This window comes from Felis catus, chromosome C1, assembly GCF_018350175.1.
Source record: "Felis catus isolate Fca126 chromosome C1, F.catus_Fca126_mat1.0, whole genome shotgun sequence".
NCBI classification, from domain to species: Eukaryota; Metazoa; Chordata; class Mammalia; order Carnivora; family Felidae; genus Felis; species Felis catus.
The window spans coordinates 78227222-78242745 of NC_058375.1; the positions used below are offsets into that span (position 1 = coordinate 78227222).

The 15524-nt window shown below is 34.4% G+C and overlaps 2 protein-coding genes across 9 annotated transcripts in view; one reads left to right on the plus strand and one right to left on the minus strand.

Annotated features, from left to right (window-relative positions):
- The window catches only part of CC1H1orf146 (chromosome C1 C1orf146 homolog), a 51304-nt gene extending 50639 nt beyond the window's left edge, over positions 1-665 (plus strand). For all 5 annotated transcript variants that reach the window (XM_045036189.1, XM_045036188.1, XM_045036187.1 and 2 more), the window contains one exon: positions 401-665. In XM_045036189.1, coding sequence (XP_044892124.1) covers positions 401-535 — 135 coding nt within the window. In that variant the 3' untranslated portion in view covers positions 536-665. The remainder of the gene's footprint in view (positions 1-400) is intronic.
- GLMN (glomulin, FKBP associated protein) overlaps positions 666-15524 on the minus strand; it is a 36543-nt gene continuing 21684 nt past the window's right edge. For 3 of the 4 annotated variants that reach the window (XM_006934904.3, XM_003990302.4, XM_019837439.3), the window contains 10 exons: positions 14067-14097; positions 13891-13980; positions 12950-12991; positions 12178-12251; positions 10889-10973; positions 10301-10410; positions 9296-9359; positions 2594-2717; positions 1900-1982; positions 1539-1793 (listed from right to left, as the gene is read on the minus strand). In XM_006934904.3, coding sequence (XP_006934966.1) covers positions 1677-1793; positions 1900-1982; positions 2594-2717; positions 9296-9359; positions 10301-10410; positions 10889-10973; positions 12178-12251; positions 12950-12991; positions 13891-13980; positions 14067-14097 — 820 coding nt within the window. In that variant the 3' untranslated portion in view covers positions 1539-1676. Of the gene's footprint in view, positions 972-1538; positions 1794-1899; positions 1983-2593; positions 2718-9295; positions 9360-10300; positions 10411-10888; positions 10974-12177; positions 12252-12949; positions 12992-13890; positions 13981-14066; positions 14098-15524 lie in introns of those variants that run through there. The other variant, XM_045036186.1, reaches the window with a different exon arrangement.

Sequence of the window (15524 nt, forward strand, 5' to 3'; positions counted from 1 at the left end):
TGAGCTGAAATCAAGAGTTGGACACTTAACCGACTGAGCCACGCAGGTGCCTCAAAGTACAAACATTTTATTTTATAGAATGATCTTCACTTCACAAGTTACCATTTTCTTTTCATGCTTGTCCTCTGTGAAGTGTGCCCTAGGCAGAGTTAGGTGTTTCTTACTCTTATACTTGGAACAGATCTTCATTAAAGCAATTCTTAAAGTATTCTTTTGACTTGTTTGAAATTCCTTAAAGACAGAGCTCAGGTATTTTTCTTTTACTGACTTAACTCACACATAGTATTTAGCACAGAAGGTGATTTGATACTTGTTGAATAAGTGAAAGTTTATATTTAAACGACCCTGTAAAAATAATTTATTTCTGTAAATAATGTTGCATGTTTATAACTTCTTACAGATGGCCTCCAAACCATACACAGATAACATCTGCTATAGAATGGTTACAACTGAGGCTTACATCATTGAGCAAAGTCCTGTTTGGAAAACACTTCAAAAGTTAAAACTGAGTAGTGATTCATTTAACCCAAATTAGAGTATCCATTACAAATGTCCTTTTGGAAGAATATTAAAATAATTAGACCACTTAAATTATAATGTTAAAATATATATTTACTTTAAAGACTTTTAAAAATTTTAAATAAAATGGATATGACCAAAAATGATTTATTTTCAGTTTTGTTGAGTAATTCCTTTAATAATGTTTAGAAAACATTGGTACATACATATATTTAAAAAGTCAGATGCAGTTTTTTAATGATACAAATTAAGTTGGATGGATAAGTATTTACTACAAAATAAAAACACAGCATTTTTTAACTAGCCCCTTAGACTAAAAGGAAAGTCACATACACTTTTTAGCTTTTCCACAAAGGCTGCCAGTATTTTCTAAAATTAATCTTTGCAGATGCTTTCATGTTGTAACTGCTGCTAGAGAGGTGGTGATGGAACTCTGCCCCCTAAGACTCCTCCTGAGGCAAAGAAAGGAAGGGAAATTAAGAGAAGCAGCCAACTGGCCCAACTGAAAACTTCTGTGTACACTTTTAGAGTGGTGTGATATCTTATTTGACACTAGGAGTTCTATTTTTTTTTTTATGTTTATTTATTTTTGAGAGAGAGAGACAGAGTGTGAGCTGGGGAAAGGGCAGAGATAGGGAGACACAGAATCCAAAGCAAGCTCCAGGCTCTGAGCTGTCAGCACAGAGCCCGACGTAGGGCTTGAACTCACAAGCTGTGAGATCATGACCTGAGCCGAAGTCGGACAATTAACCGACTGAGCCACCCAGGTGCCCCAACACTAGGAGTTCTAAAATGTGTCATAGCATCTAACTGGAACATAAAGTGTATCAATGTATTTATAAACTCACTACAACTGTATGAATGCATAAAGGCAATTCAACTACATTTTATGAAATTATAACATAAAATTATGTTTGTATTGGATTTTCAGTAGTAGGATTTAGAATACATATATGGGCATCATTACCATCTAGATAGATTATCTTTTTAAAACCAAAGAATACTACTGATCCATAATGTGTCATCACAGAAACCAATAACTGAGAAAGGTTACATTTATTTTTCTAGTATTTTACAGAAAAGTTTTTATAAAGATATTAAATAATCATAATGGAAAATACAGTATTTTACTTGTTTTTATTTTGGGAAATGGAGGTTCATTTTATCCCAATATTTTCTTCAGGGGTAGACTTTGTTTTTATTTCAATGAGTTCTTCTACTCGAGCCAGAACACTTTCAATCAAATCAAATGTGAAAAGAGCTGAATGTAGAACCTGCAATGCCAAGGAAAGTTAGTGTTATATTAATGTTGCTGTTAAAGCAAAAAAACAAAGTAGAAAGTCCTCAGCTGGATGTAGCTTAGGAAAATTTCAGATATACCTTAAGCTGCATTTCAGGTGGCATATTAGGGATCTCTTCTCCACCTACAGTTACAGAACAAAGATCTTTAGATTTCTGGACATCTGTTAAGGGAAGAAAAAAATTTAACCATTAAAAATCTCTCAGATTTCAATAATCAATTTATAACCTACTTTCATTATTATATATCTGTTACACTAAAAAGAAATTTCTAGTAATGCCTTTAAGAAATATCCCCACAGATACATAGAAAAGAGCAGAAGATCATTATAGTAGAATTGCCGACTTTAAAAAGTAATTCTGAATCTGAGATTCTTTTTTGTAATTTATACAGATTTACTTGAGAGTGAGGTTGGCGGTGAGGACAGGTGGGGGGATGGACAGAGCCATACCAAAGTCAGTGAAATATACAAACAGAAATACTTGTAATACAGTTAGATTCTTAATCAGAATTTGATCTTAATCTGGTTTTAAACCAGAATATACTTCAATTTGTTTTAAATCTTTGTTAACCCAATTTCAATTTCAACTGGCTTTACAGATCTGTTAAAAATCATTTTAATTATAAATGAAATGACTTAACTGTCATGGTTCCTTGTTTGTTATAAAATAAACAACTATGATATTAGAGAGTTCTTTGTTTTGAATATACGTAACAGTTCTAAAATTTGACTAATTTTTAGACCTAACTAAAAATGAAATACACATTACCAACCTTGGCTATTTTCTTGGCTATTTTTAATTTCTGCTTCATAATGTGCTTTTGACATATTAAGTCCTGTATGGAGTGGCTTTAAGAAATTATTCTCAATCTTTCCAAGTTCTGTCCATAATCCAGTCTGTTCAGAAGAATTAATGAAAGAATTAGTTATTTGGTTCAACATTTTTTGATTGCCCACTATTATTAAACACATGTTAAGAGCTCAAGAAACAAAAATAAAATCTGATCCTTGCCTTCCAAGGTAGTTTACTATTTAATAACACATTCATGCATACATTTAGTTATTTTATGTGAATACCAATCAAAATAAAATACCAATCAAAACAAAAATGTACTTTGGATACTACACTCATTCCTACACCATCTGGACAGCTCCTGACTTTGAGATGTGTAACATACAAGTTTTATCCGTGAGAAAATTATGTGAGAATAATCCATATGATGAGACATTTCTTTTCCTGTAAAAACCATCCCTACAATGACTACCTTATGATTCCTTCAACTCATGATCTTTCAATTGACAGCCTTGTCACAGATCTAGTTCTAGAGGATTCTTTCCCTTCTCTATTAATGGAAACATTTCTAACACAAAGCTGTTAATGAACTTTCTAGTGATCCATGTAGATAGAAATTTTACCTGCCTAGGACAGCTTAGGGTTATTCTGTCATCCCATATTAGAAGTTTTTATGCCAAGAGCATTTCCTCTTATATTACTCAAAGGAGGGGAGTCACAAAGTCTTAATTTTATTAGAAAGGAAGAAAGGGAAATGAGAGGGGAGGGGTGGGTCATGGGAAAGAGAAAGGAGACAGGAGAGAACAAGAGGAGGTAGAAGAAGAGAGAGAAAATTCATTAATTTTATTAAAAGTTTACAGGGGCTCTTTACAAAGGAAAATAGGTGAAAAAGGGAAACTTAGGAACCCAATTATCCTTAACTAAAAGTGGGTCACTTGAAAGCCTATTTTGTATTCAAGTTTTGATTATTCAGTTCCAAATAGTATCTTTTATCATGTATACAAATATGTCATAAAATAGATTTTATTCATAGTTATATAGAAGTTCTTAAATGTCAATGTGCTAGTTAAAAATGTAGATTTCTGTGCTTTACTCGGAGACTTTGAATAGATTTAGGGCTGAACCCAGGAATTTGCATTTATGCACATAAAAGAATACCCAGATGATTGTGATTAGGACCATATGTTAAGATATAATGATCCGGGGCGCCTGGGTGCCTCAGTCGGTTAAGCGTCTGACTTCGGCTCATGTCATGATCTCGTGGTTCTTTAGTTTGAGCCTTGCATTGGGCTCTGTGTGGACAGCTCAGAGCCTGGAGCCTGCTTCAGATTCTGTCTCCCTCTCTTTGCCCCTCCCCCGCTCATGCTCTGTCTCTCTCACTGTCTCTCTCTAAATCAATAAATAAACACACCAAAAAAAATTTAAAAAAAGATACAATGATCCAAGGGGCACCTTCATAGCTCAGTCGCTTAGGCATCTTACTTGGGCTCAGGTCACAAATCTCTCAGGTTTGTGAGTTAGAGCCCCGCATTGAGCTCCGTGCTGACAGCTCAGAGCCTGGAGCCTGGTTTGGAATCTGTGACTCCCCTCTTCTCTCTGCCTCTCCCCCGTTCATGTTCTCTGTGTCTCTCTCAAAAAATAAATAAATGTTAAAAAAAAAAAAAAAAGATACAATGATCCCATCCAGGGGCACCTGGGTGACTTGGTTGGCTGACCATCTGACTCTTGATTCCAGCTCAGGTCATGACCCCAGGGTGGTGGGATTGAGCCCTGCATCAAGCTCTGCACTGAGCATGGAGCTTGCTTATGATTCTCTTTCCCCCTCTCTCTCCCCCACCCGGGTTCACGTCCTCTCTCTCTAAAAAAATAAAATAGCCCTATCCAATGCCAATGAGGAAGAAAATTTTTAATTGAAAATGTTTTTTAATCCTAATTTTAAATAGTCATATGTGGCTACTACCTACTATATTGGACAGTGAAAATCTAGGAGGTCTTTATTAAGACTTTAGTTGTTTTTAATAGCAATTTATTTTAACATACAACACGTTATCATAAAACTTGTAATAAGGCAATAAAAACATGTGGCAAAATTAGGCTACAGCAAATCTGTTGGGAATTCTGTCCAGCTAATTCTACAAATCTTTCATATGATGAACTGTAATTTTAGAAGCATGTAGGAGTGAAGAAGTTGTGGAAATAAGAATATTCCCTCTCTTAAAATTAAGGTTACTAGGTCTTTAAAAAAAATACCACAAGGAAAATCATTTTAAGATTTCTTTTATCTTCAATGTCTAGAAAAAGTAACTTAAGAATTTTAAATAGTTACAATAAGGATAAAGATGTGATGTTCTCACAAATGCTTGCTTTTTTTCTAAAATTTTTTTTTAACATATATTCATTTTTGAGAGATACAGACAGCATGAGCAGGGGAGGGGAAGAGAGAGGGAGACACAGAATCTGAAGCAAGCTCCAGGCTCTGACCTGTCAGTACAGAGCCCAGCATGGGGCTCAAACTCACAAACCATGAGGTGATGACCTGAGCTGAAGTCGGACACTCAACAGACTGAACCACCCAGGCACCCAACAAATGCTTGTTTTTAATTTTTACCCAAGTAGACTCACTTAATGTAGTTAAATTCTTTCAGTTGTAAAGCTTACCTATATATTTCAAAATCCACTGGAGTCTATCTCACAAAAGGAAGACTAGGCAGTTCTGACACATAATGAAATTTATTGCCAGAACAGACAGGGACCTGTCAGGAATAATCAGCCATGACACTGAAGAAATAAAGGAAGGAAACAAATAACACCCAGTTTTCCCCTTTCTCCTTATTTGAATATGATTCTTATTTATGAAGTATTATTTATTCTTATTTACAAAGCATACGATACTTATTTATGAAGTAGTATTGTAGAACTTCTACTGTTTCTAATATTAATACTGTAATAATAAGGAATGTGTGTCACCTGAAGTCCTCTTGCTCAGCAAATAATACACAAGGGATATGTTTCAATAAATGAAAACCCAAAATATGGATTACACAGGATTATATGTATGTGTATATATGCCAGATACAGTTATTTTCCTAAATGAAAAGCATATATGCCTATATTATACAATTCAATTTTTTAAAATTCCCAATTCTTGTAGCCTTTACAATCTCACATTGTTTCCTTTGACCTTGTTTTCATTGTACATATTATAAGCACAAATTATTTAGGACAAAGAATGGACAAGCAGGCAGATGGAAAAGGGTATGAGTAGATAGGACAGACAGTGAGGGATAAAATTATTATGGACTGTGTATTAGAATAAATTATTGTAATTTAAAACAACTAACATTTAACATATCATTAATAAAAACTAGGTTGGGGGTGCCTGGGTGGCTCAGTCAGGTAAGCATGTGACCCTTGATTTTGGCTCAGGTCATGATCTCATGGTCGTGAGAATGAGCCCCACATCAGACTCTGTGCTGACAGTGTGGGAGCTGCTTGGGATTCTCTCTCCCTCTCTCTCTGACCCTTCCCCACTTCCGCTTGTGCATTCTCTCTCTCAAAATCAGTAAGCTGGTTTTGCCAGTTGAGATGGAGGTTCAACTTAAAAACTGAGAACAAACTGAGGGTTGATGGGAGGTGGGAGGGAGGGGAGGGTAGGTGATGGGTATTGAGGAGGGCACCTTTTGGGATGAGCACTGGGTGTTGTATGGAAACCAATTTGACAATAAATTTCATATATTGAAAAAAAAAATACACTTAAAAAAAAAAAGAAGAGATGGAGGTTCAAGAAAAGTTTTGTTGAATCTGAAGTATGGGAGAAGGTGCCTATAACTTAGAAGAGATAAAGAGAAATGAAATAGGGTGAAGAGGAGGGGCGCCTGGGTGGTGCAGTCGGTTAAGCGTCCGACTTCAGCCAGGTCACGATCTCGCGGTCCGGGAGTTCGAACCCCGCTTCAGGCTCTGGGCTGATGGCTCAGAGCCTGGAGCCTGTTTCCGATTCTGTGTCTCCCTCTCTCTCTGCCCCTCCCCCGTTCATGCTCTGTCTCTCTCTGTCCCAAAAATAAATAAACGTTGAAAAAAAAAATTAAAAAAAAAAAAAGAAATAGGGTGAAGAGGGGAATGACATATGAAAAGAATAAGTCAGCTGACAGCAATCCAGAAGAGCAGGAAAAGAAATGTATGATTATTCAATTATGAATCACTTTGTTTTGTATTTGAATGATCCTCTTAATATCCCTGTATACCTTTCTGACTGCTTTTCAGCTTTTCATCTGGCTAGTTACCCTCTCAGCATGCTTAACTGATCAAAAACAGGTACTGGTAGGAGTCTTTTTGAATAAAACTACCCATAATTCAGCCCCACTAGGGTATCATTTTGATTCTTCCTTAATCAAAATGTATAAAAACTCAGAAGCTGTCATTTTTTGATCAGCCATAGCACACAGATTTACCTGTCATGTATATACATGACCTGTTATAACTGCACTTGGGAGAAATACTTCTATGATGAACAAACAGGCTCTTAACCTGCCTCAACGATAACAGGTTGCCCATCTTGGACTGAGTTTTTTTGCTAATCTCTTTGGTATAATAATTCTTATGGTAACTTGCATGGCAATACTTTGGGATATTTGAATCCCAAGAAATTTTTTTAAACCAGTAAATAATAAAGCAATCTTGTAAACTGGTTGTATCCTTTTCTTCACCATTTAATGTTCAAGCCAAATAAAAGGCATTATCTATGGGCATAATAGCAGATATTGCACAATGCTAAACTGCTCTGTTTTCCCTCTCTATGCAGAGGCCCATCTGCTGTCCCTGCAGTACAGTGTTCCATACCTAATAAATCTAACACTCCTAATCAAGAAGATATTATTTCTCCCTGACAGTCAAATTAGGTCATCTCTAGGTGTGGCCTTTCATGATAACTAAAAAAGTAAAAACTTATACCATACCCTAAGGACACCCTCCTGAAGCCTCAGGGCCTCCAATGCTGCTGAATATCACTTGTTAGCTTTTCTGTTTTTACCACAAGCTTCTTTAGGAATCAGGATATACTGTGATTCAAAGGTCCTGGCCATTGCCTGGGGTCATGGCTGTCTTCTACCACTTACTAGGTATGGGCCCTTCTGCAAGTTAAAGATCCTTCCTAAGCCTATATTATTTTTGAAAAGCTATAAAAAAAAAAAAAAAGGCAGAAAAGGACACAGCAAACTTCTGATGACAACAGTGTTTTACATTTGATAAAGATTTGGATAAGGGGTGACTGGGTGGCTCAGTTGGTTGAGTGTCTTTTGATTTCAGCTCAGGTCATGATTCCAGGGTTGTGGGACTGAGCCCCACATCAGGCTCTGCAATGAGTATGAAGCCTGCTTAAGATTCTCTTGCTCTCCCTCTGCCCCTCTCCTCTGCTCTCGCTTTCTCTCTCAAATTAAAAAAAAAAAAAAAAAAAAAAAGACTTGGATTAATCCTATCCATTTGCTACAACTCAGAGATATTCGCTTAAAATTTGTGCATTTCATTTTATGTAAATGTTATCTCAAAGAAAAACTACAGACGGATATTTAACTCTATTGAAATATATGCTGAAATATGTAGGGGCAAGTATGCTCTCTGCATACAGTTTACTATGAAGTGCATAAAAAATAGACTGATGAATAGATGGTAGAGAGATGGAGACATGATAAAAGGTGAGTAAAATGTTAATGGTAGCATCTTGGTGGTAAGTCAGTGTGATATTGTAAAATTATATTTCACTTTGGTTGTATGTTTGGAAAACTTCACTGCAAGATGTAGGGGAAAAATAAGCACCCTGTAGAGAATAAGCACTAGTCAATAATAGCAAGTAACTGTTTCTGGCTGAAGAGGGATAAACAGGTCAAAACCCTGCGTCTACTAAATTCAGTCAAGAGGGAAGGAAATTGCTACTTACAAACTTCTCATTCCAAATCATGACTGACTTAAATTTTCTTTAAAAAAGCTCTCTGGCATCCTTAAATAAAAACCAATTACTTTCATTTCTTTTATTACTTCCTTAAAAAAAAAAAAAAAACTAAAACCAGATTAACAACACATGTAATTTAGGTAGTTACAATTTAAATAGAGATGACACATTGTGGGAAAACAACTATTAGAATAGGTAGAAAGAGAGGGGAAGATAAAAAGCAAATCTAATTTTACTGTATGACAAATCTTCCTCAAAGTTTTGTCTTCATTGAATACCTCTAATGATGCACTATTTAAAGAAAAAAAACAAAACACTTCCCACACATTATCCAAAAGGTGCTATTAACAGATTTTAGTGCTGAAAATGCTTCAATAAGAGGATATCAAATTATCAGATGATTTTATTTTAGACATCTTAGACTTACAATCATGAACTAGAGGTGGAGGCAACTGAACAAGACACCCAAATATATGCTGGGCTCCAAAAGTTTAGTTAACTTACGACTTGCAACTTACCTACCTGACAGGGCTAAGCAATGCTTACAGCAAGATGGCAAGGGTTAAAAAAGAGAAATTGAAAGGGAAGCTGGATGTGAAGTAGTAAGAGCTCCTAAGAATTCACTTCATGTTTCAGAATTCTTATTGACATGTCTCCCAGGCTTTGTAGCTGGGTAAGATATTAAATATTGGCTTGTGCATTTTGAATATACTCAGTTTAATTTTTAAAAATTTCACTTACTTGATTGTCTTTTTCATTATCTTTGATAACCAAATATCTCAATAAATTTAATGAAGCCATTATCCTGTTAATTAAAAACACATAACTTGTTATTTACAATACAGTATTATATAATCAGCAATTTCAATGAATAAAATAAGTTAAAACCTTGGATATATTTTTACAATTATATTTGCCATTAGAAACTATTCCCTTTAACACATCTTTTGTAGTAGTAATTATCACTCTTGTTCTTCAAGTTCACAAAATACAACTGTGAAAATTATAAGGGAGCATTGTTATCTTTTAATACTTGAGAGTATCATCTCTTGCATCCTGAATTTTAAGATTCCTTTATAAATGCTTACAACCACTTATCATCCACTGTGTAGACTAAAAGTGAAATTACATGTTCTATATATAAAAAAAATGATATCCTTGGGGCATCTGGGTGGCTCAGTCAGTTAAGCGTCCAACTTCGGTTCAGGTCATGATCTCACAGTTTGTGGGTTCGAGCCCCCCGTTGGGTTCTGTGCTGACAGCTCAGAGCCTGGAGCCTGCTTTGGATTCTGTGTCTCCCTCTCTCTGTCCCTTCCCCATTCACACTCTATCTCTCAAAAATAAAAAAACATTAAAAAAATTGTTTTAATAAAAAAATGATGTCCTAGAAAACAAAACAATATAACCCAAACATGTAAGTCTTTTATGTAAGTTATACTGAAATTCTTAGTTTTCAGTCACCAATGCTTAGAGTTAGTTGCAAATCCTTATGAGCTGTACAGTGGAATGCAGGGTACATCATAGGTATAAAATCATACTATTATTGGTCATGCTTTTGGAAAGAGGAGTTTTTAATTCTGTTTTTACATAGCATCTAATTACTAAAATATGAAAATCTTTATGTAATTTTATGAATTAACCATAACTCATAACAGGAAAATACACCTTACTTGTTTAGGTTTGCTAAGCAGGGGTTTCACATTTTTTTAAATTTACTATGTGAACCTTAGTAATGGTCAACCTTACCTATCTGAATTTTGAAGTAAATCTGTTTCAGCACCCTCTGGGAGAAAGAGTACCAAATCTAGAAGTGAAATCAGCTGTGGTCCTGTAAACCATTTGTTGTCATGTGTTTTCTGAAAAGCAAAAGAAAAATTGGGAAAGATTTTAAGTAATAGTTGGTAAATTCACGTTTTTCTAGTACCCTCACACTACAAAAATAAACATTACACATTTAAAATATGTTTCTAAACTTAAATTTTCATTCATTCACACTATTTCTAGACAATGGGAACAGACTGCCAGTTTGAAAACATTGATGCACTCTTTGCTTTCAGTATGAAATTACTGACTATTCATAAACAGATTAGACTTAAGTTTCCATTGATATTTCAGAAGTACAGAGCAAAACAAAATCATATTCTCAGCTCAAAGAATTAATACAATTTAAATGTATAGTTAATAAAATTTCAAAATTCATGTTTTTAAAAAAGAAATACTAGAAATGGTGAAAAAATATACCCTAATACTAGATATACATTAGTGTATTCCACAAATGAATATATATATCTCACAAAGTAAAAAAGATAATCAACACCTGAGCTATGCTCTTACCTTTAGTGACACATCAATTTGATTTTTGATATTTTGAATAATGAAAGCCTCCACACCTGAATGATTACTTGTATTCAATAAGCACCTTGAAAGCAAAATTACAATACATTTGAATTTATCCTGGACTCTATTATACTTAAACAATGCTGAAAATTTTACAAATTCAAATGGGCCTTGTGTTATTTCTAAAAATACAAAAATCTGTGAAGACAATTAACAAGGTGATCAACCAATTGCCAAATTACTTGTTGTGGTTATTGCTCTAACTGGCAAATTCTATTTTCACTGGATCTTTCCAACAAGAAATTTCTATTAAATCAAATATGAATCTTTTGTGAATATAGTTGCAGTGATTTGACATGGCAAAAATGGGCACTAATAGCCTAAAATCTCCCAAAATTATTCCCTGTGAAGGTAGACTAGTCGTGTTAGACTAACTTAATTGCAAAAAAAGGAAACACAGTATGACTAGCTTAAGAAAGGGGGATTTCTTGGTAGGGACATAGGTAAATCAGAACAGGAAAACTGGTATTAAGACATAAGCATCAAATTATAATTTCATAAACCTGGCCTAAGTCTTATTGATAGAAGTAAAGATGGGATTAAGAATGCTAGTGTTGGCCAATTCCAAAAGAAGACTTACTAGCATTTTGACATTGCCCAAATCGGTGTTTAATTCATTTTTACTACCAGGCATGTCAACAGACTAAAGTCTGCAGGCCAAATCCAACCTGTTGCCTGTTTTGTTTTATTGGAATATATTCACCTCCACTACAAAGGCAAAGTTGAATAGTTGCAACAGAGACTGAGTGATGCATAAAGCCTGTATTTGCTATTTGGCCCTTTACAGCTGCTCTTTAACTCAGAGAGTTGCTAGAATCTTTTTCTTTTCAAACAGCACAATTAATAATCTCTACTTTTAACTTAAAAGTGAATAGCCTATCCAAGTTATAACTCCAGAGCAATTAATTTCAACAGTGAATAATGGAGATTACTGACCTGTAAAGTTCCATCAGGAGACTTATCAATCTCTAATCTCTCTCTAGTCTATTTTAATTTTAGACTACTTCAATTAGTTGAGCTGAAATACTATTATTCATATGAGTCCATAATATTTAACTAACCCTTCTCTACCCATAGGGATAAGAGAATTTATTATAATATGGTTTCCAAGTACAGTCGATTACATGTAAAACATTCTGAAATACTGTAGCCTGGAATAATTAAATGGTATTAATTTGGTTTTTAATCAACTACAACCATTCTTGACAACCATTCTTGATACATACCTAAATAACGTATATTTGCCTTGTGAATCCAACTTGTTAATATACAGCTGAAGCATAGCTAAACTCTTTTTCCTCTAGGATCAAACAAATAATATTGTTACATAAACTGAATGAAGATTACAGTTGACTTTTCAACACAAGGAATTTGAAATGTGCAGGTCCACTTACAGTGGATTTTTTCTGGCATATAGTTCTGTAAATGTACTTTCCTTATAATTTTTTTTCCTATGAATTTTTAAATAACATTTTCTTTTCTCTAGCTTAGTTTATTGCACACATATAGTATATAATGTAACATACAAACCATATGTTAATCAACTGTTTATGTTATCAGTAAGGCTTCTGGTTACTAGGAGGCATTATGGAGTCAAAAGTTATACCTGGCTTTTTGACTAACCAGGGGGATGGCACCACTAATCCCTGCATAGTTCAAGAGTCAGCTGTAAATTATTCAAGAAAATTTCTCATTGTAAAGGGGCACCTGGGTGGCTCAGTCAGCTGAGCATCCAACTCTTGATTTCAGCTCAGGTCATGATCCCCAGGGTTGTGGGACTGAACCCCACATTGAGCTCTGTGCTGAGCTTGGATCCTGTTTAAGATTCTCATTCATTCATATTCCCTGTCTCTCTTCCCCCCTCCCTCCCCCTCTGCCCCTCTCCCTGCTCCAGCACACAGCCCAGCTCGCTCGCTCTCCCTCTCAAAAAAAAAAAAAAAAAAAAAAAAAAATCTTCACTCTCACTCATTATTATTTATTTCCAAAACATTTACATACCAATGTCTCAATGGGGCAAAGCGTCATTACTTTGACTAGGCCCTGGAAATAAAAACAAAACAAACAAAAACCACCATTCAGATGATAATAGATTATATTGACAATAAACAACTATATTATCAATGGATACTAAAATTTCAGAGAAGGGAAGGTAGGAGATTTAAAAATTAAGTAAATTTTTCTCTGAGCCTTTCGTTCCACTGTTACATCTGAGGAAGCAAAGTACAATCTGTTTTGTAAGTAATGTTGAATGGGGATGTTACAAAGCATAAATTTAGAAGTGTAATTTACAATTATGTCTAGGGTGGCAAAAAATGAAACCAGACATGGAAAATATAATCCATTCATTAAAAACAATCATTGTTAATATACTAATATCCATGTTTTCCTATTTAAATAGTAGAAAAACAGGTTTCTTCGTTAACATCTAAAGACCCACCTGGCTATGATAACTAACAGATAGTACTAAGCAAAATAAATCACAGGAGAGAAAAAATGTCTTTCTAGTAATGAGTCAATGCATGCCTTGATGGAGTCCTTAGGACTTGAGTTATGAGAAAAGTAAAGGAGCTTCATTTTTAAGGTCCCTACAGAAACAAAGTGTTTAAGAAGAAAATTACGTTTTTCCACCAGATGCTACACTATCAACTATGGTAGCCACTGGTCACATATAGCTATTTAGGTTTAAATTAATTTAAATTAAATAAAATTTAAAATTCGGTTCCTTAACTCTAGCTACATTTCAAGTGTTCAATGTGGCTACTGGCTTTAATACTGTATCATACATAGCTAGAACACTTCCACCATCAGAGCAAGTTTTATTGGACACATGGCACTAGAGTTTTCAAAGGATATGGAGAAGGAAGTAGGAGGAGTCTGAAAAGACCTTTACTTAATTTTAGAATAGGCTATTTCAGGATCAGAATACACATTTAACTGACCTGAGGTACAGTAAGAAAGCTCTTGATTTCTAAGTACTGGTGAAGTAAACTGTTGTCCTCTATTCTCAATAAACCATTCTCCAACAGATCCTATGGAGATACATATATAGCAAAGTCAACAGCTGTATTTGTGCAATGACTGTGTGTAAATTACAATGTGTGCAAACAAATCTTACCACTCCTTTGGAGAAAACAGACTCTTCTGTTCTGGAAGAGAATATTAAAATTTATCAACATGACTTTCTAAACTGTTTTAAATGATTCTTCATTTTAGGAAAAATAAAGCAAAAATTGAAATTAAAAGACTTTCAAAATATATATCATTAAGGAAAAATTCTATTGAAGAACTTAGTCAAAATTCTTAATCCACGTATGATCGGTCTTTTGACTTGGCTATTGACATCCAAATCCAACCCAAATCTACCCACTCAGGGCTTACTTCCTAGTATAACAAATCAACGGATCTTCAACAGTAAGTGCTAAGAAACCAATTATACATAATATGATATTATGTATTCCAGTTGACTAATCTGTAAAATCTTTTCAATTCTTTTTATATAAAAATAATAATTAAATGCTTTCCATTTGTGATCATATTTTTTTCAAGGTATATAATCTTTGTTAATTAAGTATTTAAGCTCTGTGGCAAAAAATATTATTTAAGGCCCAGGTTTTTATTCTAACCATGCAAGGAGTTAAAAGTGTTGTTTTTGTTCAATGACTAAATAGTCTGGAAATCTTAAGAATACAGAACGTAAGATTTAAATCAATACATATTCTCATTGTATGAATAAAATAGAGACTAAAAAGAATGTAAAACCATTAAGACATACATAATACAGTAAATTTACAGAGTTAAAAACTGCTTGTGCCAGGAGACCCTTGGAAATTCCTGCCTTGTAGGCCGAGGCTTTGGACATTTGCCATGTTACAAATCTTCCTTCACCTGGGAAGAGATGGGATTGATAAACTGTCACTAATGTTCCTATAGGATACTACTGAAAGGTCCTGACTGATCGCAAGAGATAATTTAAACATGTTACAAGGAAAGAACACAAAGCATATAGAGTTTTGCAAAATGCTTAAATATGTCTGAAAAAATTACACATATTTTTACTCTGTAATTTTTTTCAAAGAGAAAGACCTACATTCTTAATGCCTCAAGTAGAAGTTGTTGAATACAATCACTGTTAATAATCTGAGATATAAAAAGGTGACACCTCCTTCCTTTTAATGCAGTTCACATTGTATCTATGAAGCAAAAACATGGATGAATTTCTTTTATTAACCACCTCGCTTAGATGGAGAAGGCTGTTCAAGACACCTCCTTCCTTTTAATGCAGTTCACATTGTGTCTATGAAGCAAAAACATGGATGAATTTCTTTTATTAACCACCTCGCTTAGATGGAGAAGGCTGCAGTGGGACAGAGGTGTTTTAACTTACCAACTTTTGAAATAAGGGGAGAAACATCAGAAGCAGATGACTGGAAACTCCCTTAGAAGCTAATATTTTAATATTTAAAAGAGATTTCTGTTGTAAAACCTCTTTGACTCATTTTTGTTTCATATTTACATCACTGTTTTATAAAATAACCAATTAATTAGGGTCTGGCAAAGAGAAGGTAGTCTCCCC